The following is a 21,352-nucleotide window of genomic DNA, read 5'->3' on the forward strand; positions in this document are numbered from 1 at the left end:
AGGAAGGTTAAGGCCAGATCAGGGAAGGCCATGGATGTCCCAAGGGCTCCACACTGAGTCAGCCAACCAAGGGGAATCCATGTGGTGGCAATGGTAACTGTGCTTCTGGGAGACTCCAGAAGAGGGTAGGATGGACTGAGGAAGTGGGATAGAATCAGAGACCAGCATGACTACCATGGTATAGATGAGAGGGAGTGAGGGCTTGAACAGGGAGAGGAAGGGATAGGGAAGAGAGATCAGGCTTGTGGAGTCATGGAATTTAATATTACACGTGTTATACTTATTAAGCACTTGAATAAAATTTAGAAAAAAATTATAAAAATAGCTTTCTGTAGAAAGTCTAGAATTCTTTTTCTATTGATCTAATTTCTACAGTTTGATTATTAAAAATTTCTACAGTTTGATTATTAAAAATTTCTAGGTAGAAATACTTTTTGTGATAGGCCTTCATTCTCAAACACTAGCTTGAGAAAACTCACTCTAAAGGAACTTACTCTCTTCAGTTATTTTTTATGATACTGTGTTCAAATTTTAAATTAAGATGAAAACTTCAGTTCTATTTTTTCAACATAAAAGTTATTTCCAAAATACCAATGTTGTAAAGTGACCCTCTGCAGAGAATTTGCAGCCTTCTCTCTAGTACTTTGTATTTTCAATCAGAAGTGATGTGCTCCCACTTATTTGGAGAGATGAAATTGATGTTCTAAGTCACTGCCAGACATTTGCGACTAAGTCAACAGCAACAGCTGCTCTGGATTTCAAATTGCTCAAGCAAATACAGAACACAGTGTGAGCTCTGGGTAATGACTTGGGAGAGAGAAAATGAAGAAGATGGGAAGGGGTGTGTAACCTAAAGGCCACATTTTTCGATGAGGTATTCCCATGTATGATTCCCAGTCTAAGAGTGGGTAGCTGGCATACAAAGAGCTTGCACTTCAATACAAAAAGAACAACTAAGTGGGAGCATGTTTAAATACACACACACACACGCGTGTGCACGCACACTCTCTCTGTGTGTGTCTCTCTCTCAATGTAGAACCATGTGTCAATGACTCTGGGCCTTACCTGAAAAATCAAGCGCACACACTCCTCTCTGATGTTGTCCTTTCAATAGCGACAGACATTTTAGAGTTTGTGTGTCCCACACATGAATAGCAGCATCTCTTCCAACCTTTAATAACAGGATGACTGTTATTAACTACTAATAAGTTATACTAACAAAGATTTTGTTCCTTACAGTCCAACACTGCTCAGAAACCAAGATAAACCCATTTGGAGAGTAGGAGGACCCTAGGAAATCATCTGGTACAACTCAGCTATTTTTGAGATGAGGAAACTGAGGCACTGTATCTCTAAGAGGCTTATCTTGGCAATCAGGTAGAGTTTCAGCAGAGCCTAACCTGATGCCTGGGCCTTTAAGGCTAATTCAAATGTCCACTGTGCCTTGTTTTTCTCAGATACTTCTACCATTCCCTCTCCTGCCTTCCCAGCTCGACACAGATTCTGCTTCTCAGTCAAGGAAGTCACTTGTACATTGTCATGATGCTATCCAGTTATTTTACTCATTCTCCATTACGCTACCCACCAGGAGGCCTGGCCCCGCTTCTCCCCCTGGGAAATAACATTTTCATGGCATAACTATCTTTCAGTAAAGTGGATTATCTTTGCAGGGATACAAGCTTCTATCACACTAATCTTCAAAAACAAAGAAAATTGTAATAGTAAAGTGGTTTTCCTCACTTGTAATATGTAGGGGGGTGGGAAATCTGCTGGGTGTGATGACTTTAAAAGGAAAAATGGGAGATAAAGCCATAGGCATAATTCAGCAGCATCCAGGCCACTCTTACAGAGGTCTGTGGAGGCCCAGTCTCCTGCAGGTGGCTGCTGGAATACTGTTTGCCACCAGTTTACCTTCCATCAAATACAGTATTGAGTGCAGTATCTTCTTGGGGGTTTATGTAAAAAAATCACCTCTGGCTTTTACTTAAAAAAAGAGGCTATTAAATACACATGAATCAAGCACCATCTGTTTATAAGATAGGCAAAAAATGAGGGCAAGTGAAAAAGCAAAGCAATGATCAATTACTTGGAAAACCTTATAATATCAACTAACACAATAGGTCTCTTAACGTTCAGTTGGAGGGCTGGCAAATTCATGTATAAACCAATGGCCAGTCCTTACCCTTCGGAGGATTGTAACCCTTTTAAAAAACAATTTAAAAGTTATGGATCCTTTTTCTCCCCAAATATACCTTCCAAGGGGTTGACTCCCCTCATGCTCTCATTTTCATTCATGGATTTCATGAACCCCAGGTTATGAACCCTGTCCAAAGGCTTTACCACCTGCATGTCAAGTCTCAGGAGACGGTTTGTCTCATGTTAACCTTTGACATTATACCAAGAATGTTTTCTTAGAATTTGCCACTTAGTTAATACCAGTTGAAGTATTATCTGCAATTAAACACTCATGATAAAAACTGAACAAAAGTATAATCTATACATTTGAGGAAAAGATAAAACTAAAAATACTTTTGACAATATTACTCTTTTGCCAGCAAGGTAATACATCTGAGTTTAATAAAGTCTTTGTTTAATAAATAAACTATTATTTTTCTCTTTCCATCCCCAAATGAATGTAGAGGGTCCCTGTTTTAGCAGCTTTTTCAATTATAGACTCAATCTAAGGTTTAGGCATTTCAAAAAAAGGTCAGATAAAATTCAAGGTGTTTTCATAAGGCTAAAATATAAATTAGTCAAAAGTCTTATGGTTTTAAGTCTTACAAATATAATTATATTCCAGATGTTATAGTATTTTTAAATGTTTCATTCAATAAATATTTACTGAGTACCTAGGACACACTAAGTCCTAGGCATACAGTGAGGAAGTATATAAAACTGCTCCTTGACAAAACTTTCACTATTTTAGTTTTAGCTGGTCCCATTCGTAGATCTCATCATTCCAGGGAAAGAACTCCTCAGAGGTCTCCCAATAGTGCTAGAATGCTTTGGTTGATTCACCCATCATCATGGAAGGATGCAGTGTTCACTCAATCTTCACCTTCCCATCTCATGTTTATTTCTACTCAGTATTTCTTGAATTTCTAATATGTAAACTGAATTCAAAAATTTAATTCTCTTTTTGGCTAGGCCCTAGTTTTACAGGAGATATATACCTGCCCAGTAGCCACATAGTCCTTCACTGGATGGATGGTCAGGCTGAGAATGTCGTCATCGTGCCCCAGGTACAGCCTCTGGGAGTGCTGCTGCCGGTTATACACGACAGCAACTGCGGCAATGTGGTAGACTACTTCTCCAGCTTGTGTGTAGAACAGATTGTTTCTACAGTCGTAGCCTCTATAACTGAAGCACAGGTCCAAGAAATGCACAGTGGTTGAACAAACAGCAAATGCATGGAGCAGGAGGTGTCAGAGGCAAGGCTAACATATTGACGTGAACAAGTACAAGTGGAACCCCAGGTGTCACATAGGACAGCAATGTTTAAATGAGGATATGTGGCCATTTCAGGGCATGAGATGACTTTCAAAAAGGCACATGGGCACTGAACATTATAACAGAATCTGTTTGCAGATCTTCAGCTATTGTGTGTGCTTTTTCTTAAAAATGATCATCTGAGAACATATCTGTGATGAGACGCAGGTACTCCTTTCCTATCTCCCCTCCCATAAATGCCTTCTGCCCACTGTAGGAAGCCATTCCTCTCCTCCATCTGGAATCCTACCATGCGGTATTACTCTGGGACACAGACCCTTCCAGGGGCACAAAAACAAAGGAACAATTCAAAACACAAGTATGGATGTTGAAAGAAAACAACTCTAATGACTGGCTAAGGAATCCTGCAAATCAAGTGATTTCCAATTCTTTGCTTTCAACAAAATTGTACAGACACTTAATGGAATTACCAGCTGAAAGATCATTATTTTTTGTGATATATCAAAACCAAATATGACTTTTTTGGCCTATCATAGGAGTTTGAAGAATTGAATAACATTGCTATAAAATGGCCTCCATTCTTACCTACTTAAGAGAATAAACTTTCTCAGAGCTTACATCTATACAAGAATGAGAACTGAGAATAGACTCAATATTAAACTTTGTTACATTCTAACAATAAGTAATATAAAAGGACAGATCTTGCAATTGAAAATGAATCCATCATATTAAAATAATTTCTAACAAAATTTTTCTGTGCTTAATAATTATATGTCATAATTAGTAATATATTTATGTTGACTTAGTCGATTTTACTAATAGTTATAATTCAAATAAATTGTTAATGGAGCAGCACTATCTAACAGAAAAATAACATGATCCTCCTAAGTAATTAAAAATTTGTTAGTTGCCACATTAGAAAAAAAGAAAACAAAATTTATTTCGTAACATTTTAAACCCAAAACACATCTAAGGTATTACTATGTCAACATGTAATCAATATAAAAACTTGTAAGATATTTTACATTCCTCTTTTCATAGTAAGTCTTCAAAATTGGTGTGCATTTTACACATGCAGAACATCTTTTTTCAGAATAGCCACATTTTAAGTGCTCAGTGGCTGTGTGTGGCTAGTGGATACTGTATTGGGCTGAGTTAGAGTCTTAGGGTCACAGAAATTTTTTTTTCTTGCAGAAGGTATGGAGACAAAGGACTCTCAAGCATAAAAAGATTATGTTAGGGTAAAATTTTATGGGAAAATTAGAATGGAAATATGAGCTTAGGTAGAAATATGAATGATGTAAAATTTCTTCCTGTTACAGAAGGACTTGTTCATATATTTTTTTTACCCTTTTGAGACAGGGCCTCACTGTTACCCAGGCTGGAGTGCACTGGCAAGATCATGGCTCACTGCAGCCTAGACCTCCCCAACTCAGGCGATTCCTCTACCTCAAGCATCCCTCCTGGGTAGCTGGGACTAGAGGTGCACGCCACCACATCTGGCTAGCTTTTTGTAGAGATGAGATTTCACCATGTTGCCCAGGCTGGTCTCGGACTCCTGGACTCAAGCAATCCCACCTCCACAGCCTCCCAAAGTGCTGAGATCACAGGTGTGAGCCACTGTATCTGGCCTCACGTATTTTTTAAGTTGATAATAGTGAGAATCAAATATTTATGGCATTTAGGTTCCTTTGCATCCATTTAAAGGACTGATGTATTCATAATATAGACAGCATCTTCTCAACCATTTAAACTGACATTAAAAAGTTTTAGTTGTCTACTTAAAATACGCAAGGGTGCATATAATTTTATAAAATTCAAAATTATTTTGGGCACATGTGCAGAATATATTTGAAGGAAATACTGTCCTATGGTGGAGCCAGCAAAACAGAGCAGGGGACTAGGGGAAAGGAGAAACAGGAAGTGAAGATGGTGATGAGAAAGAAGTGCAGCAGCAATGAGCAGCAGTACCCTTTATGTCATGGAATTACATGAAGTCTGAAAAATCTAGAGGCAATCACACTGTGATGGCACAGAACATCGACGAGGAAACTGGACAGAGTCACACTTAAAATAGCAACCACAGGTTCAAGTGCACACTGCAGAGAAGAGCTAGCCAGGAGGAGGACAACACTGAGGGGAGGGGATCCCTTAAGCCTGGTGCTAAGATTGGTGATAACCAGGCAGAGACAGAGGAACACGCACGGGCGCCCATGACAGGTCACCCACCCGTGTATGAACTGGAGTTTCAAGCTGTCCTCAGGAGCCTTTTCTCGTTTGAGGAAGGGCACTACGTGGTTTTTCTCTTTACTTTGTTGCTTTAGCTGAGGTAGATCTTCTTTGTAAACCTTAAAGTACAACAGAAACATCTGGGTGAGATGCCTTTCATGAGGTTCCAAAAATATCAATATCTTAGCATTCTTGTAAAATCTTTAATTGCTTCAATAAAGTGTCTTTGAAAACATAAGACATGAGATTGAATATTATTTTTTCCTAATGAACAAAAGTAATATAAACTATTTTTTAAATAATTGGGATTTTAAGATAATCTTTCTTGATTGGTTACTGTTTTCTTAATGTCTAGAAAATATATTGGTAAATTTTAAAGGAAATTAAGTATCGGTAAAATATAAATAAAATATTTTGTTTTATTTCTTCTAAGGCCAGAAATCTCTTACTGATTCTGAAATTTGAAAAATGTGGACCTTATGAGTCATGACAATTTTCTCCTGAAATCCCTCTTTGGAATTATATTCCCTTCATAGCTTCATGCATCTTAACAGATCTGAGATATAGAGCAAAGATCAATCTTGGTATAACTTGGGACCTAAAATGTGCTGCTGATTGTACCATTTAAATGCACATAAAAACCAATCTGTTGTTTACTGTGTATTTATACTTTGCTACCAAGAAATGTCCATTTAACAGGCAGAGAATGAAATCCAATCTAGTAATAATTTCTCACCTTCATAAAGTTTTTATTTAATTAAACTATTTAAAAAATCATAAAATATAAGGTCCCTGTTTAGGATTTGATCAAAAATTATTTGTAAAAGTCAGAAGAAATCTCACTAGTTTTATCTACTATAGATGCAATTAACTAAGCTTCTAGAATCTAAAGATAATTATTCATCTTAATTCATGATGCTTTCATCAGCTCACCAACGATTTACTTTAGAGCAATGAATTCTAGTCTTGATATTTCTATTGTTTAAACAGGTCTCACAACCTCTGTTGGCCTCAAATTCTCATCTGTAAAATTGAGTTTAAAAATCCCTGTTCAGGAATAACTCAGGAATACTGTGAATAGAAATCATGTATCAGTGTAAGCACTGGAAAGTGAAATGTCAGGAAGAATATACAGGCTGAGTATTCCTTATTTGAAATGTCTGGGATCAGAAGTGTTTCAGATTTCAGATTTTTTCAGGTCTTGGAATATTTGCATTATTCTTACTGGTTGAGCATTCCAAATCCAAAACCAAAATACAAAATGCTCCAATGCACATTTCCTTTGAGCATCATACTGGTACTTACGAAGTTTTGGATTTTGGAGAATTCAGATTTTCACATTAAGGATATTCAAACTGTTTAAGTTGTAGGCATGAATTTTAAGTCTATCTTTTCATTCTTTTATTCATTTTCCTTAGAGACAGGGTCTTGCTCTATTGCCTAGACTGGAGTACAGTGGCGTGATCAGGGCTCACTGTAGCCCTCAAACTCCTGGGCTCAAGCAATCCTCCCACCTCAGCTTCCTGAGTAGCTAGGACTATAGGCACACACCCAGCTTTTTTTTTTTTTTAAATAGATACAGAGACCATGTTAACTACGCTGGTCTCAAGCTGCAGGCCTCAAGTGATGCTCCCACCTCGTCCTCCCAAAACATCGGCATTACAGGAATGAGCCACTGTGCCTGGTCCCTTTTCTTTCTTCTATTGGCATCATTTTATTAAACAAACACTTCCCAATTAAAGATTTCTTTTCCTAAATTTTGTATTGTGTTTAAATTTTATTGTCTCCTGATACCAGAGTATAATATTGTTTAGTGTTTGCATAATATTTCCACATTAATAATTCCCTTTCAGGCAAGATCGACTACGTTCAGGGTTGTACGGCCACAGACAATAATCTCTTTTCAAGTCCTTTTTAGTAGTCATATTGCATAATACATTGTGTCAATACACAGTTAAGATGATTTCATCATGGGGTTGACTCAAACCATTAGACTGTCTTACTATGAACACAATTTTTCAAACCCTGAATCAATGAGTGACAATTATGGGCTGAAAACTATTTCAATTTAGTGCTTACATAGAGGCAAACCAGGTAGTGCATAGAGTGTGCACTTTGGAGAGGAGCCTAGATAAGCATTGTTATCCTAATACTACAGGCAAAGTGGACATGGGCAAATTACTTAACTTCTTTCAATACATGGTACCTGCCATAGGCCTATATCCTAAATCTCTATTGGCAACACTGACAGTTGATGTATCTGAAATTTGAAGTCTTATTGATTCCACATTCATGTACAGAATCTGCTTCGCATATCTTTGTTAAGTGACAAGGAAGAAAAAGAGAACCCCCATGGTTATTGCCGTAACAAGGTGGTATGTGTTCAGATTCCTCTCAGGGATTGCTTTAACACTCACTGTTTAGCGCTAAAATGATATGTCAACTTCCAAAAAAAAAAAATTGAAGTCAACTGATCAGCTTTCCTACTAGAGGTAATTTCTGACTGGAGAGATTAATACACATTTTATTTGAGCTTTTACTTTAAGTAGATAATTACTTTGATTAAATGGAAATGGTTGCAGGAGTTAATAGAAAAACTGGGCTAACAAGCTCACATGCAAACCACCATGCCTCAAGGGTATCCATCCTTGTAAAGAAAACACATGCTTTCGTAATCTGCTAAGAAAGTGAAAAAAGACCTATGGCTTACTTGCACATTTTTCTTCCAAAAAATATTTCAAAGTTTTAGGTGCTGGGGAGGCAAAGAGCCCAAATACCAGGGGTTCAGTTTTGAAACTTTGGGTTTAACCTGCACTTAAAGGCACAAAGTAGACTACTTTTCTTGTTTCTGCCTTAATTTTCTTTGTCTAAGTGCCAGTGATTTTTAGTGCTATGTCCAAATCCAACGAGATCCCCTTCTAGGGTTACAAATTTTCATTGCTCCCTGCTTACTGACCTGACGATCATAATTGATTTGAGTTTCTTGCTCAATATCAGAGTCCAATTCGGGCACATCAGATAAATCTGAATCAGATTCTTCACTGTAGGAATCAGTTCCACCTTCTGCAGAGGTACAACCCATAAGAAACAAGAAAAAATTCTGAGACTCTGAGCAGTTGAAATTATCTAAAATGTTTTTCCTTTTATCCTAGCAAAGTGAATAGAAACTATACCGTAGTTTTCATTTAATATAAATTGTTAAAACATCTTTCTTTCATCTTTTGGTTTAATTCAGCCCACCCTTCACTCCTTTCAGGAACATTAACAGACTAGGCCAACTTCCTTCCCCACACCACTCACCAGGCAGACTCAACTCATTTACACTTTTTCTGAGACAGGGTCTGTCTCCCAGGCTGGAGTGCAGTGGCACAGTCTCAGCTCACTACAACCTCCTCCCTCTGGGGCTCAAGCTATCCTCCCACCTCAGTCTCCTGGCAGCTGGGACTACAGAGGTGCATACCACCATGCCCAGTTAATTTTTAAATTTTATTTGTAGGGACAGGGTTTCACCATGTTGCCCAGGTTGGTCATTTACACATTTCTATTACATAGTAGATACCTGGGTTTTAAGCTTTGTTTTGTAAAATGGGCAGGTTTTAAAAAGGGAAAGGCTGGAGCAAAAATAAATCCAACTGTTTACTTCAATACAGATCCTCTTTAGCCGTTTAACCATGCCCACCAAGTGTTGGTAATTGTCATGGCCCAAACCACCACAGAACTCTTGTCGACATTTATCCAAATAATTTTTTCATTTTACCACCTGCTCATCCCTGCTGACATAAGAGTGGATATAAATGAAAAGACTACATACATGTCCACTGAATTGGAACACATAGGCCCCAACCGTGAACCATTCCTTAAGCCCCATTTTGAAGGCCACTTCCATTTCAAAGGTTACCCTGTCCCCCTGCAGCCTGACTGAGCAGACTCACCACCTGTTACAATTATCCTAAGGAAACCGAAATGTATCCTCTCCTGTTATCCCCAAAGGTTAATTCTTCACGTAAACCTTAGACCTTCAACTTGCATTTGGGAAATCCGCTGATGGTTTTATAGAGGTTTCCTTATGCGTGATGATTCTCTTTTCCCTTACTACTTTCAAAGCTCTGCCTTTACCTTTTGATAATTTAAGATGTCTCTTGGGGGTGCATCTTTTTGGATTCATCTTACTTGGTGTCCTTTAGTGCTTCCTAGATTTGGCTTATTTTCTTTCCTAGGTATGAGATTTTTCCTGCTGTTATTTCTTTGAACATGTTTTCTGCCCATTTCTCTCTCTTCTCTTTTTGGCATGTTGGTAACACATAAGTTGTTGGACCACCATACGTCTCTAAGCTATCTTTACTCTTTTTCTCTTTGTTTCTCAGATTGGATGGTTTCCAGTAATCTGTCTTTAAGTTCACTGTTCCTTTCTTCTGCTTAATCTAGTCTGCTGTTGAACCTCTCTGTTGAATTTTTCAGTTCAGTTGCAGTACTCTTCGGAGAAAGTTTTTTTGAGATGGAGTCATGTTCTGTCACCCAGGCTGGAGTGCGGTAGTGCAATCTTGGCTCATTGCAACTTTCACCTCCTGGGTTCAAGCAATTCTCATGCCACAGCATCCCCTGTAGCTGGGATTACAGACGTGTGCCACCACACCCGACTAATTTTTGTATTTTTAGTAGAGATGGGGTGTTTCACCATGTTGGCCAGGCTGGTGTTCAAACTCCTGACCTCAAGTGATCCACCTGCCTTAGCTTCCCAAAGTGCTGGGATTACAGTCATAAGTCACCGCACCCAGTCGACCCTCAGAGAAAGTATTTTAAAAGTACCAAAATTCATTGAGTACTTTTTAAAAAACACCTTCTATCTGTACAGTTCTCAATTTGTTCTAATATTGTTCTCTTGACCTCAGTGAGGGTCTTTATGACTATTATTTTGAATTCCCTGTTGGGAAAATCACATATCTCTACTTAACTGAGGTTGCTTTCTGGAGATGTCTTGTTCATTTATCAGGAATTTCATTTTTTCATTGTCATTGATGCTGTGTGTTGGTTTGAGTGAATTAGATTAAAAAATATATATATATACTACCTCTCCCTATCTCATCAGACTGGCCTTGTATAGGAGAAGGATCTCACCAGTCTGACTGGCCAATGATTTTTAAGGTGCCTCTCAAATCTGTGTGTTTGTCCAGACTACTGTCTGTTTTGGCGGCCCCTAGAGCTTAAGATGTGCCATGTCCTGTTGGTACCACAAGACTGTAAAGGTGGAACACATCAGACTCTCTTGATATGTAGCTAGAAGGGTTGGAGGGTGGGCTATGTGTTTCAATTCCTTCTGTCTTCACAGTGAAGCTGAGCACAGTCATTTACCACTCACTTTTTCTGCACTAAGCCAGGTAGAGAATCTGTGACAAATGCCTGTACTCACATTTAGGCTGTATCCTCCATTCCTGGGGAGATAACTCCTGAAGTGGGCCCATTGTACCTCTACCTCTTCATTTTCGGTGGTTTAAGTCCACTCAGGAATGCGAAGCCCTGTCAATTTCCAGAGCTAGTTCACTAAGGAGACAGGTGGGAGCTATGGAAGGTGCGGCACTTGGTGTCTGACCAAACTTTTTCCAGGAAGTACGGGTAGGCTTAGATTTATCACTGGGGTGAGCCAGAGCAAAGGCTCATGTGCTGAGCTCTGGCTGCTGGAAGGCTATTACATGCTCGCCCTGTTAGCTCCCTGATGGAAGTCTTTAGATGACAGGTCATCAGGTAGCATTGGAAGTGTGTGCTGTAAGCCCCTTCTGGACAAAAAAATGTGAGTTGCACATTCCCAACTTTTTTCTGCACTCCTCCAAGGGGATGTAGCTCCTGGAAGTGTTTGTAAACCCATTTAAGACGACATCTTTGTTCTGTGATATAGGAAGACTAGAATATTCCTAGTCCCTTCTGCTCCCAGAGCTAAGAGGTTTAGGATGGAGTCCTCTGGGAGGCAGCTGTAAAAGTTGGGCGTTCAACGCATGGTATAAACCCCATCTGGGGAGAAATGAGGAGCTGCATTCTTAGAGCACCTTCTTGTCACTGCTCCTAAGGGAAGAAGCCGCTGGAAGTGCCTACAAGTCCATATAAAACTGCCACTTTTCTCTACGGTCTAGATAGACACTCATATACTTCGTCCCCTCTGCTCCCAGAAGTGGGAGGTTTAGGATGCGGTTCCTCGAGTGGAAGCTATAAAAGTTGGGGAGCTCAATGTGTGGACAAACTCCTTCCAGAGGATATTATTAGACCTGGAGTTATTGCTGGGATGAGTCATGGGAGGAGGCTCAGAGGTAACAGCCTGTTTCTTAGGCTGCCAGCTGGCCTAATGTGTGTCTCCCCGTCTAACTCCCTGTTGCATACTGGTTAGAACCCAGGCCACCAAGTAGCCTCCAGAAATGTGTCATAAACCCCTTCTAGGTAGAAACTGGGCTGCGTTTTTTAAGCCCCTTGTCAGAACTGCTCCAGGGGACGAAGGCCCTGGAAGGTTTGAGCACTTGTGTCAAACCGAGGCTTCTTTCCCATGGTCTAGAGACTCCCAAATGTCTAAAGCTCTCCACTCCCAGACTTGGTAAATTAAGAGCCAATCCATGGGGAACCTAGAGTTAGGGCACTATGTGTGAGGTCCAAACCCTTCTCTCCACGGGAGAGGTTAGATGGTGGGGATTCCTGTCCTGATTTCATGAAGCAGTGCTCAGCTTTTCCTACCTACCCGCTGTGGATGTTTTCTCAGTTGCCTGGCGGGTAGGAGTGTCTCAACTTGTATGACTTTCTTTCAGAGGGAACTGACCTGCAAATCAATGTGTATTTGGTGTCCATGAGTGGAGGGAGAGTCAGGAGCTTCCTATTCTGACATTGCAGATGTCACGTTGCTGACGTCCTGCTCAACTTGCATTTGGTATAGCAACATCCTTCAAAGAAAATTATCCCACTGACCCATATTAATCTTTAAAGTTTTTTCTTTTCTTAAAATTTTAAGATGACAGAAATCAATTTTCCAAAATTGCTTAAACTCCTTACCTATAGGATACATATTAGATCATTCTTTGAAATGCTTATTGAAAAATAAAATGATGTTAAGAAATTACCGCTGGGTTTACCTTGGGGTGCAGTTTCCAGCATGCCGTTGCTGACACCTTCTGGAATAAACCTCCACTGGAAAACTGAGTGATCAGCCCCTCCTGTGCTCAACACCCACTGAAAGTCATGGGACCAGCGGACGTTTGTGACATGTGCAGAATGGCCCACATACTTTCTAAATTTGGCTCCTGAAAGAATATTTTTTGAGAGGATTAGTTACGAAAAAGGAAGAGTTCATTAGTTTAAAACAACCCCCCTCCTGTTCATGTTAAGGAGTAAAATCTTTAAATGTATCTGAAAATGAAGTTGTCTTACATATTGTAACAAATAAGCAAATGCTTCAAAAGGTATCTCAATTATTCCAATATGCAGTAAGCTAAAAATAGGTCTTAAAATTTAAGCCCTGTGGCTAAAGACACATCTGAACCTGTTCCAAATAATGCCTACTGCTTCACGGATTCTGAAAATAAATGATAGAGAACAAACATCTTACACATTCTTATTTAAATACAAGATAAAACAGGCAATCCTTTGCAACAGGGAAACAAAATAATTCTATGGAAATAAAATTACTGTTTAGAGTCATGTAGATATAGAGTTTCAAGAATCATTTTTCCCTCCTTAAATTGGTTGCTTTACTCAGTGAACACTAACCCCAGGTAGTGAGTGCAATAGAAAAAGTTATTTGAAGTGATATTTGTGGTTGAACTACAGTAGTAAAGCCTTCAGCATATGCTCAGTACACAGCAGCATCAAGGCACTCGAGTAATAAGCAGGGTCCATCTTACATGGAAGCCTAGAACCCCAAAGTCCATAGGAGATTTCAGGAGGTCAAACACCCCAACTTCTCTTCAAAAACATTCTATTTCTTACAGTTTCTCAAATGAAATCCCTTTTATCAGGGTTGGGGGAGGCCATCTGTTCAACTACCACATGTTTAAATTTCAAATGTCCACTGGAGAGGCAATGATTTGTAAGAAGGTGAAAATTACTGCTACATGTCATGCTCATACATTTTTTGAGAGCATGCTCTGACCAGGTAAGCCCCATTATACTAGGGGCTCTGAGAAAAATAAGGGGAATTCTGCTGCAGAAGGCAAAGGAAGCATTGGGTCTCAAAAGCAAACTTGCCTACTTGAAAGAGTTACCGAAATCAGTTTGGTAATAAAATCAAACTGGCTCCAATTAAGGTCAGTTGGAAATGTTGGCTGATGATTGAGTAATTGGGGAGCAGGGTATACTCTTTCCATCTCTCTCTAGATCTTAACGTGTTGGCCTCTTCTTTGCTTCCTTGACCTTTATACCTTCCTCACAGATCAATTAGCCTATCTCTTTGTAGAGGTTTAAAAATATGTCCACAAATTCTCTGATGCAAAATGAACAGAATATGGCAAAAGTGAAGGTAACATCTAAGAGGAGGTTATAAAAGGTACTGCAGATTCTTCCTTGCTGTCTCTCTTGGATCTCGATATGCCACGTCATAAGCACACTGGAGCAATCTATGGAGAGGTTCACGTAGCAGGAACTGAGGACTCCTGCCAAGAGCCACATGAGTGAGCCATCTTGGAAGAAGTGAATCCTCTGGCCTTGGTCTAGCCTTCACGTGACTGCAACCTCATGAAAGACCCTGAATTGGAATCACCCAGTTGTGCTTCTTGGGAATCCTTGACTCCCAGAAACCATGATATAATAAGTGTTTGTGCATTTACACTTCTAAGTTTGGAGGATAACTGGTTATGCAGCAATAGATAATTAGTATAGCCTTTGTAGTCTGGAACTAGAATCTGCAAAAGCATTAGTGTCATTAATACTTAGGCCTTATCTCTGTGATCTTTTCTTTCTGCCCTCTCTCCCCCTCACTCACTCTGCTCCGGGCACACTGGTCTCTTTGCTATTCCCCAAACATGCTAGGCATTCTCTGCTTCTAGGCCTTTGCCATTTCCTCTGTCTGAAGTGCTCTCTCCCTAGGTATCTGAACGGCTGGATCCTTCATTCTCCTTCAGGTTCTAAGTCAAATAAAACCATAAGAGCAAGCCCCTCTTTGACCAACTTATTTAGAACACTACACTGCCCAACTCCAGCATTCTCTGCTCCCACTGTTTGCTTTCTTTTTCTTCATAGCATTTCTCACAATCAAATTATGTTTATATTTTCTTGTATATTAACTGTGGACCTTCAGTAGAACAAAAGTTCCATGAGGGCAGGGATTTGTGCTTGTTTTCCTCACTGGCCGAGTACCTCCATCCCCTAGAACAGCATTTAACAAACACTTCTTGAATAAATGAAAAGGCTTTCCTCGGGACACTGAATGACTCCACCAGACCTCCCTCTGTCCTCTGCACCACAGGAGGGCTCAGGCCTCAGCCCTCATCTCTTCTCTATCAACCTCCTCCCTTGTGGCTTTAAAGTGCTATCTATTTGACTGCCAAGTGCTCATCTCCGGTCCTGAAGTCTCCCTGGAGCACTGACAGCTCTGTGCCATGTCCACCTGGATGCCCAATACGGACCCCTAACTTACAACAGGGAAAACAGACCGAGACATTTCCCTTCCCCTTATGTGTACTCCCAGAGACAAACATCTTTTTTCTCATTTTCCCAGCTCTGTAAATGCTGCCACCACTCACCCCAATGCTCAAGTCTGAAACTTAGAAGTCATCCTTGATTACTTTCTTTCCCTCTATTCTCATATCCAATCCATCTGTAAGACCCTCAGCTCTGCCTTGAAACTGTTTCCTAAGCCTGACCACCTCTCTGTATCTCTTCCTAATACCTTTGTCCAAGCCACATCATCTCCTACCTGGACTCTTGCAATAACTTCTCTACTTGAAACCTCCCTTTTCCTAACCGTTCCACAAAATATCAAAACAGTCTCAAAAACTTAGATTGGTTATATCACTCCATGTAAAACCGTCCATAGTTTTTCACTGCACTTAGAAGACGACTCTGATTTCTAGTAGTGGCCAGGGGGCCCTTTACGACACAGCCCTGTAACCCTCTCCAATGTCACAGTACGCAGTTCTTCCGCTTGTGCACTATGTTCTAGCCACACTGGCCTTCCTGTCCCTGCACTGCATCGAGCTTATCCACGACATATGGAAGGCCAGCACTGGCCCGTCCAAGATCCAAGATCTCCACAACTCAAGTCTTAACATTCAGGACACTCATCATGGCAGGTGGCTGTGCAAGCTGTCTATAAGCCATATGTCATAAAATGTACAACACAAGTCCATTTGCTATGAGGACACGGATACTTTCATGGGTTGCTGAGGTATAATGCAAAGGAGGAATGCAACGGGTGCACCAGGTGGAACACGGAGAGCCTCTGAGTCTCCCCTTGGAGTAGGGGTGAGTACCAAGGCTATTAGGACATGGCAAATGTCATTGAGCAAGGCCTTGGATTTTACATAATTTCAGGGTCTGTGTGGTGATGGTCAAACAGGATATAGTTTAAGTGGTATCAGAGAAAGCTGTCAGTATTGATCCTAATTATTTTAAGGTGTGAAAACTGTCAAAATGAGAAAAACAAATTGGTATGGCTATGTAAACATAATACCAGTAGCAGTCATTTTCATTAACTGCAGAACACTTATATCTAATTACTGTGCAACTGAATATTAAACACACATAATTTCAAACAAGTCAAATTAAGTTGGTTGGGAATTTTAAGAAATCACAATGGAAAACAATAATGTTTGGTTATTTCCCACAACTGCTCATGGTCATCAGCACCTGCTCATATCTGGCTGTTTACAGGTTCAAAACATACGGGGAATACTTGTCGCTTGTCACCTAAAGTATAGACAGATACATCCCACCAACTGCAATTAGTCCCATCAACAATTCCCTCTCTTTTATTCACTTCCTCACTAGTTTTGGCACAAAAAGGACACAAAAGCCTGAATGTCTCAGAGGCAAATTATAAAATTTATAAGCCATGTGTCATGAAAAGTAAAACACAAGTCCATTTGCTATGACGACATGCATATGTTTGTGGGTTGCGGAGGTGAGTTTTGCTACTCTCACCCACTGTCATCTGGCTGTCCATCTCTCCTCATTCATGCAGATGCCCTCTGTGTGCCATTATCCAAAGAGTTGTTTTTTATGTAATGGTGACTCATTTTGACAGCACTACTCACCCTCTCTAACATAGTTAGGATATGTGTCCTTGTTCAAACCTCATGTTGAACTGTAATCCCCAGAATGGGAGGTGGGGCCTGGTATAAGGTAACTGGATTATGGGGGTGAATTTCTCATGAATGGGTTAGCATCATTCTCTTGGTGCTGTCCTCATAACAGTGAACAAATTTTCACGGGATCTGGTTGTTTAAAAGCGTGGGGCACCCTCCTCTAGCTCCCTCTTGCTCCTGCTCTGGCCATATGATGTGCCTTCTCCCCCTCACCTTCTGCTGTGATGGTAAGTTTCCTGAGGCGCCCCCAGATGCCGAGCAAATGCCAGCATCATGCTTCCTGTACAACCTACAGAACTGTGAGCCAATTAAACCTCTTTTCTTTATAAATTACCAACTCTCAGGTACTTTTTTACAGCAATGTAAGAATAGACTAACGCAACACACCCTTTCTGTTCTAATAATAGATCCATATTTCCATTGCTATTTTCCAGACCCAAGCACACCTTACAAGACTTGGGATATATAGGATATCAATTCTCATTGAGTTATGTTTATTCTCAAGTTCTGACACTGGAGACCAGTAGTGTTGCCACTGACCCCAATGCTGTTTCCTCTCAATTCTGAATTCCCAGATAATTTCTTAGAGGCCTAACTTACCCCTTGCAAGTATACGACTCAATCTAACAAGCTATGCCCTGTTACTCAAAGGGCTCTTGTGGGGAAAAAGAAGAGTATGAATTGCGCGTGTTGAGGTAATTCTGTGCCTTGCGCATTTTAAACGGATGGTCATTTTGTGATGTTTCAGCGATGGTGTCTTGCTATGCATTTTATGTTCCATTTGTACCATAATTGTCACTGCTTCAAAGCTGCCAGTTAGCTGAAAATGACTTTGATTGCATTTTTCAATCCCTTTCCGTACTTAATCTAAAAATTGTTCAAGTGAAAGAGTTTTCAGGCAGTAGCATGTCCCTGTTGATTACTTTTCTAAGATCAGATTTTCAGGCACAGTTGAGGAGTCTCAGAAGAGTCTGAATATGGCTTTGCCTAAACTTGCAAAGGAAGAAGAGGTCATTACACGGTTAATTCATCACCTTCTACAAAGCTTGAGCGTGCCACATAATGGAAGTCAAACAATTTTAACAAAACAAAACAACAACAAAACACGAGGGCAAAAGAGGGTTGTTTTGAATCAAACTTCTCTCAAAAATTTCACCAGTTATGTAAACCTACTTTGCAAAATTACTGCTATGACGAGAGGTTCATAAACTATTATCACCACAACAACCGTGGTCAGATTTTAATTATGTCTGAAAGGATTTCCTTTGCTTTTCCATGTATAAGCACAATAGCTCTGAATCATAAAAGAATTTTAGTTACAACATTTTAACGGACTATATATAAACTATGAATATTTACATAAATATCACTTGTTTGAAACGTGAAACAAGGCTTACAAATCGCAATATGGTAAGAACTCTATTAGCAAATTCTGACTTAAATTTGCAAAACTGCATATCTTAGGATGTCAAAAGTAGAAGACATCAACAACACAATCCATTTAAAATTATTTAAGAGTAAATATGGGCCGGGCGTGGTGGCTCATGCCTGTAATCCCAGCACTTCGGGAGGCCGAGACGGGCGGATCACCAGGTCAGGAGATCGAGACCGTCCTGGCTAACACAGTGAAACCCCATCTCTACTAAAGAATACAAAAAATTAGCTGGGTGTAGTGGCGAGCGCCTACAGTCCCAGCTACTCGGGAAGCTGAGCCAGGAGAATGGCGTGAACCCAGGAGACGGAGGTTGCAGTGAGCCAAGATCGTGCCACTGCACTCCAGCCTGGGCGACAGAGCAAGACTCCGTCTCAAAAATTAAAAAAAAAACAAAAAAAGAGAGTAAATATGAATATACAAGATAAAATAAACAGTGTACTGGAATAGACACCAGGAAGATCAGCCTTAATTGTACTATATTCAATTTAGAGTAAATCTTTATGAAATGAAACATCTCTTTTGGCCTTACCTCTCTTGAGACAAGGAAATCTAAACAATTTAACAAGTCCAAAATCATCTCCAGACACCAACACTGAGCTGTTGTAATTCGCATCCACTGAGTTGATGTCAGTAACCTCAGTGTATTTGGGCCAAATTCCACTCACTTCAGGGCCTTTCACACATGTCCAGGAAGCCCAAGGAATTCCTTTAATTTCTTCCTTACTTGTTAAAGACTTCCCCGCTGAAAATGATCAATATTAACATTACATTTAAATAAAAAGCTTATTCTAATTTATTCATTTTTTATAAAGATCTGAAACTTTAAAAAAAAGTTTGTAGATAAAGAAAACTACATATTCTAATCTCTTTATCCCATTTGTCATTTTTTCTTTTTTGCATGGTTTAAAGAAAGCCCATACTCAAAACTCAGACATAAAAAGAAAATGATGAAACATTCAGGTGATGCATCCCTAAATATCCTGACCTGATCGCTACACATTCTATGCATGTCACAATATTTCACATGTACCCATAATATACGAATGTATGAAAAAATTTAAAAAGAAAGTGATTATCATACTAAATGTAATGCCTCAGGCTACTAACAATTACTTAATTACCTAGATACAGATGGTATTATGCTTTGTATTATTAATGAAAAGACTTATCATGTATGATCATGTTTAGTCACCAATGCTTTGCCAGGTTTTAAAAACTTAGCCAAAGTTCATCCTGAGCTTCTATTTTTCATAATTTAAGGATGCTCAGAAGTGATGTTTTAAAAATTCAGGCTCAGTAGATTAATGAAAAGAATTAGTGAATATTATTTAAATTTGTAAGTACTAGACACTGAAAATCTACAAGATTATGATGAAATAAAATGTAATTCACTGGGGAAAATAATCCCAACCATTGTGCTGGCTATATTCCCAAATGTGGACGGCCCAGTACCCAGTTCCCACCATAGCAGGTCAGGGATGTTCCCCAGAGAGCACGCAAAGGAGGAAACAAACATACATTTAGGAAAGTGTCTAGCCACACACAATTTAAAAACTCAAAATCAAAACAATTAAGCTCTCAAAATTTCTCTCTCAAAATAAATATTTTCAAAATAAAGAATCAGTGAGAATAAATGCCCTTATATAACACTGGTGCATTATCAAACTGGCACCTTAAAATTCTGGACTGTAACACAGTATTACATAAAACTTCATTAGAGAGACAACAAAATAAAAATGTTTGTAGTTGGAACACAGTCTTTGACCTAGTGTTCTTGCCTTCGAGAATACAGTCCTAGGAAGTAACTCAGGAGAGGAAATTCCACCAGTACAAAGGCATTTGGAATTCCAACAACTGGACTAACAAATAAACTAGAAATAAGCTCAAATACCCAATAATAGGAGAGTGATGAAGTAAATTATGATACCACCCCTGAACAGGATGGTATTTTGTTACTGCAAATGATAAACACGTGTTTAATATTTTTTCACATACAAAAAATATATAAAAAAGTAATATCAAGCAAAGAAAAACAAAGAAATACATACCTCAGCAACAGTGCCCTGAAGAATTTGGTAAGGCAGAGTCTTATTTATGACATTTATTTTGGTATTATACAAACTAAATGTTAAAAAATGAATATTATGTAAGTCAGATGAATCTCTTATAAAAGTTATGGTGGGGCCACAAAAATAGCATTTAAAAAATCCCAGTGGGCACATTTCACCAAATAACCACTAAGAGATTCCAATTATGAAGAACACAGATCCGGACTAAAACAATCAAAGTAAATAAGGACTATGATCCTCAAATCTTTGAAGACTTAAATCTTGAAATGTTGTGTTGGAGTTCTAAGCTGATCTCAGAGTTTCTAATTCTCCCAGGGCCATTCCTTGTAAAGTTTCAATAGACTGTTCTTTTCTATTCTGGCAGAAATCAGTTTTCCTAATGATAATGTAGCCGACTATCCCTGGGTATCTGTGTTACGATGGGAGTATTATTGCCTGACAAGCTGAAACCCATGGATGATACCTCCAGTTCATTTTCATTCATTTCCAACCCTGCTGCAGAACTGTGCGTTCAAGGCACTGACAGAAGCATTATGATTATTTTGCATTATCACCATTTATTCAACTTTTTAGGTACATATTAATGAACAATGAAATGGGCAAAGAACAGGAAGAAAGAAGAAATAATAGATAAAGCAAAAGACTTGGTTAATGAACTAAACAGGTCGCGAATATCCAAATACTTGAAAGTTGGTTCTACAGTTGTTTCAGATTTTCTCTATTTTAAAAATTTATGAAATACTTAAAGCATACAGAAAATTATACAGACTACTATAGTGTACAAGTGTTGTACCACACAGCTTCAAAACATCTTAACATTACGTCTTTATCACAGTAGAATTTTAAAGAAAATGTTTCTGTAATCCCAGCACTTTGGGAGGTCGAGACGGGTGGATCAC

At 39.3% G+C, this 21,352-nt stretch overlaps 1 protein-coding gene across 1 annotated transcript in view; it reads right to left on the bottom strand.

Annotated features, from left to right (window-relative positions):
* Window positions 1–21,352, bottom strand: part of EML6 (echinoderm microtubule associated protein like 6) — a 264,728-nt gene that overhangs the window by 100,201 nt on the left and 143,175 nt on the right. Inside the window, exons 14-19 of the mRNA XM_011996533.1 lie at window positions 18,914–19,126; window positions 12,783–12,950; window positions 8,636–8,742; window positions 5,680–5,798; window positions 3,174–3,360; window positions 1,066–1,171 (exon numbers count right to left, since the gene is read on the bottom strand). Coding sequence (XP_011851923.1) covers window positions 1,066–1,171; window positions 3,174–3,360; window positions 5,680–5,798; window positions 8,636–8,742; window positions 12,783–12,950; window positions 18,914–19,126 — 900 coding nt within the window. The remainder of the gene's footprint in view (window positions 1–1,065; window positions 1,172–3,173; window positions 3,361–5,679; window positions 5,799–8,635; window positions 8,743–12,782; window positions 12,951–18,913; window positions 19,127–21,352) is intronic.

Source organism: Mandrillus leucophaeus, unplaced genomic scaffold, assembly GCF_000951045.1.
Source record: "Mandrillus leucophaeus isolate KB7577 unplaced genomic scaffold, Mleu.le_1.0 Scaffold518, whole genome shotgun sequence".
Taxonomy (NCBI): domain Eukaryota; kingdom Metazoa; phylum Chordata; class Mammalia; order Primates; family Cercopithecidae; genus Mandrillus; species Mandrillus leucophaeus.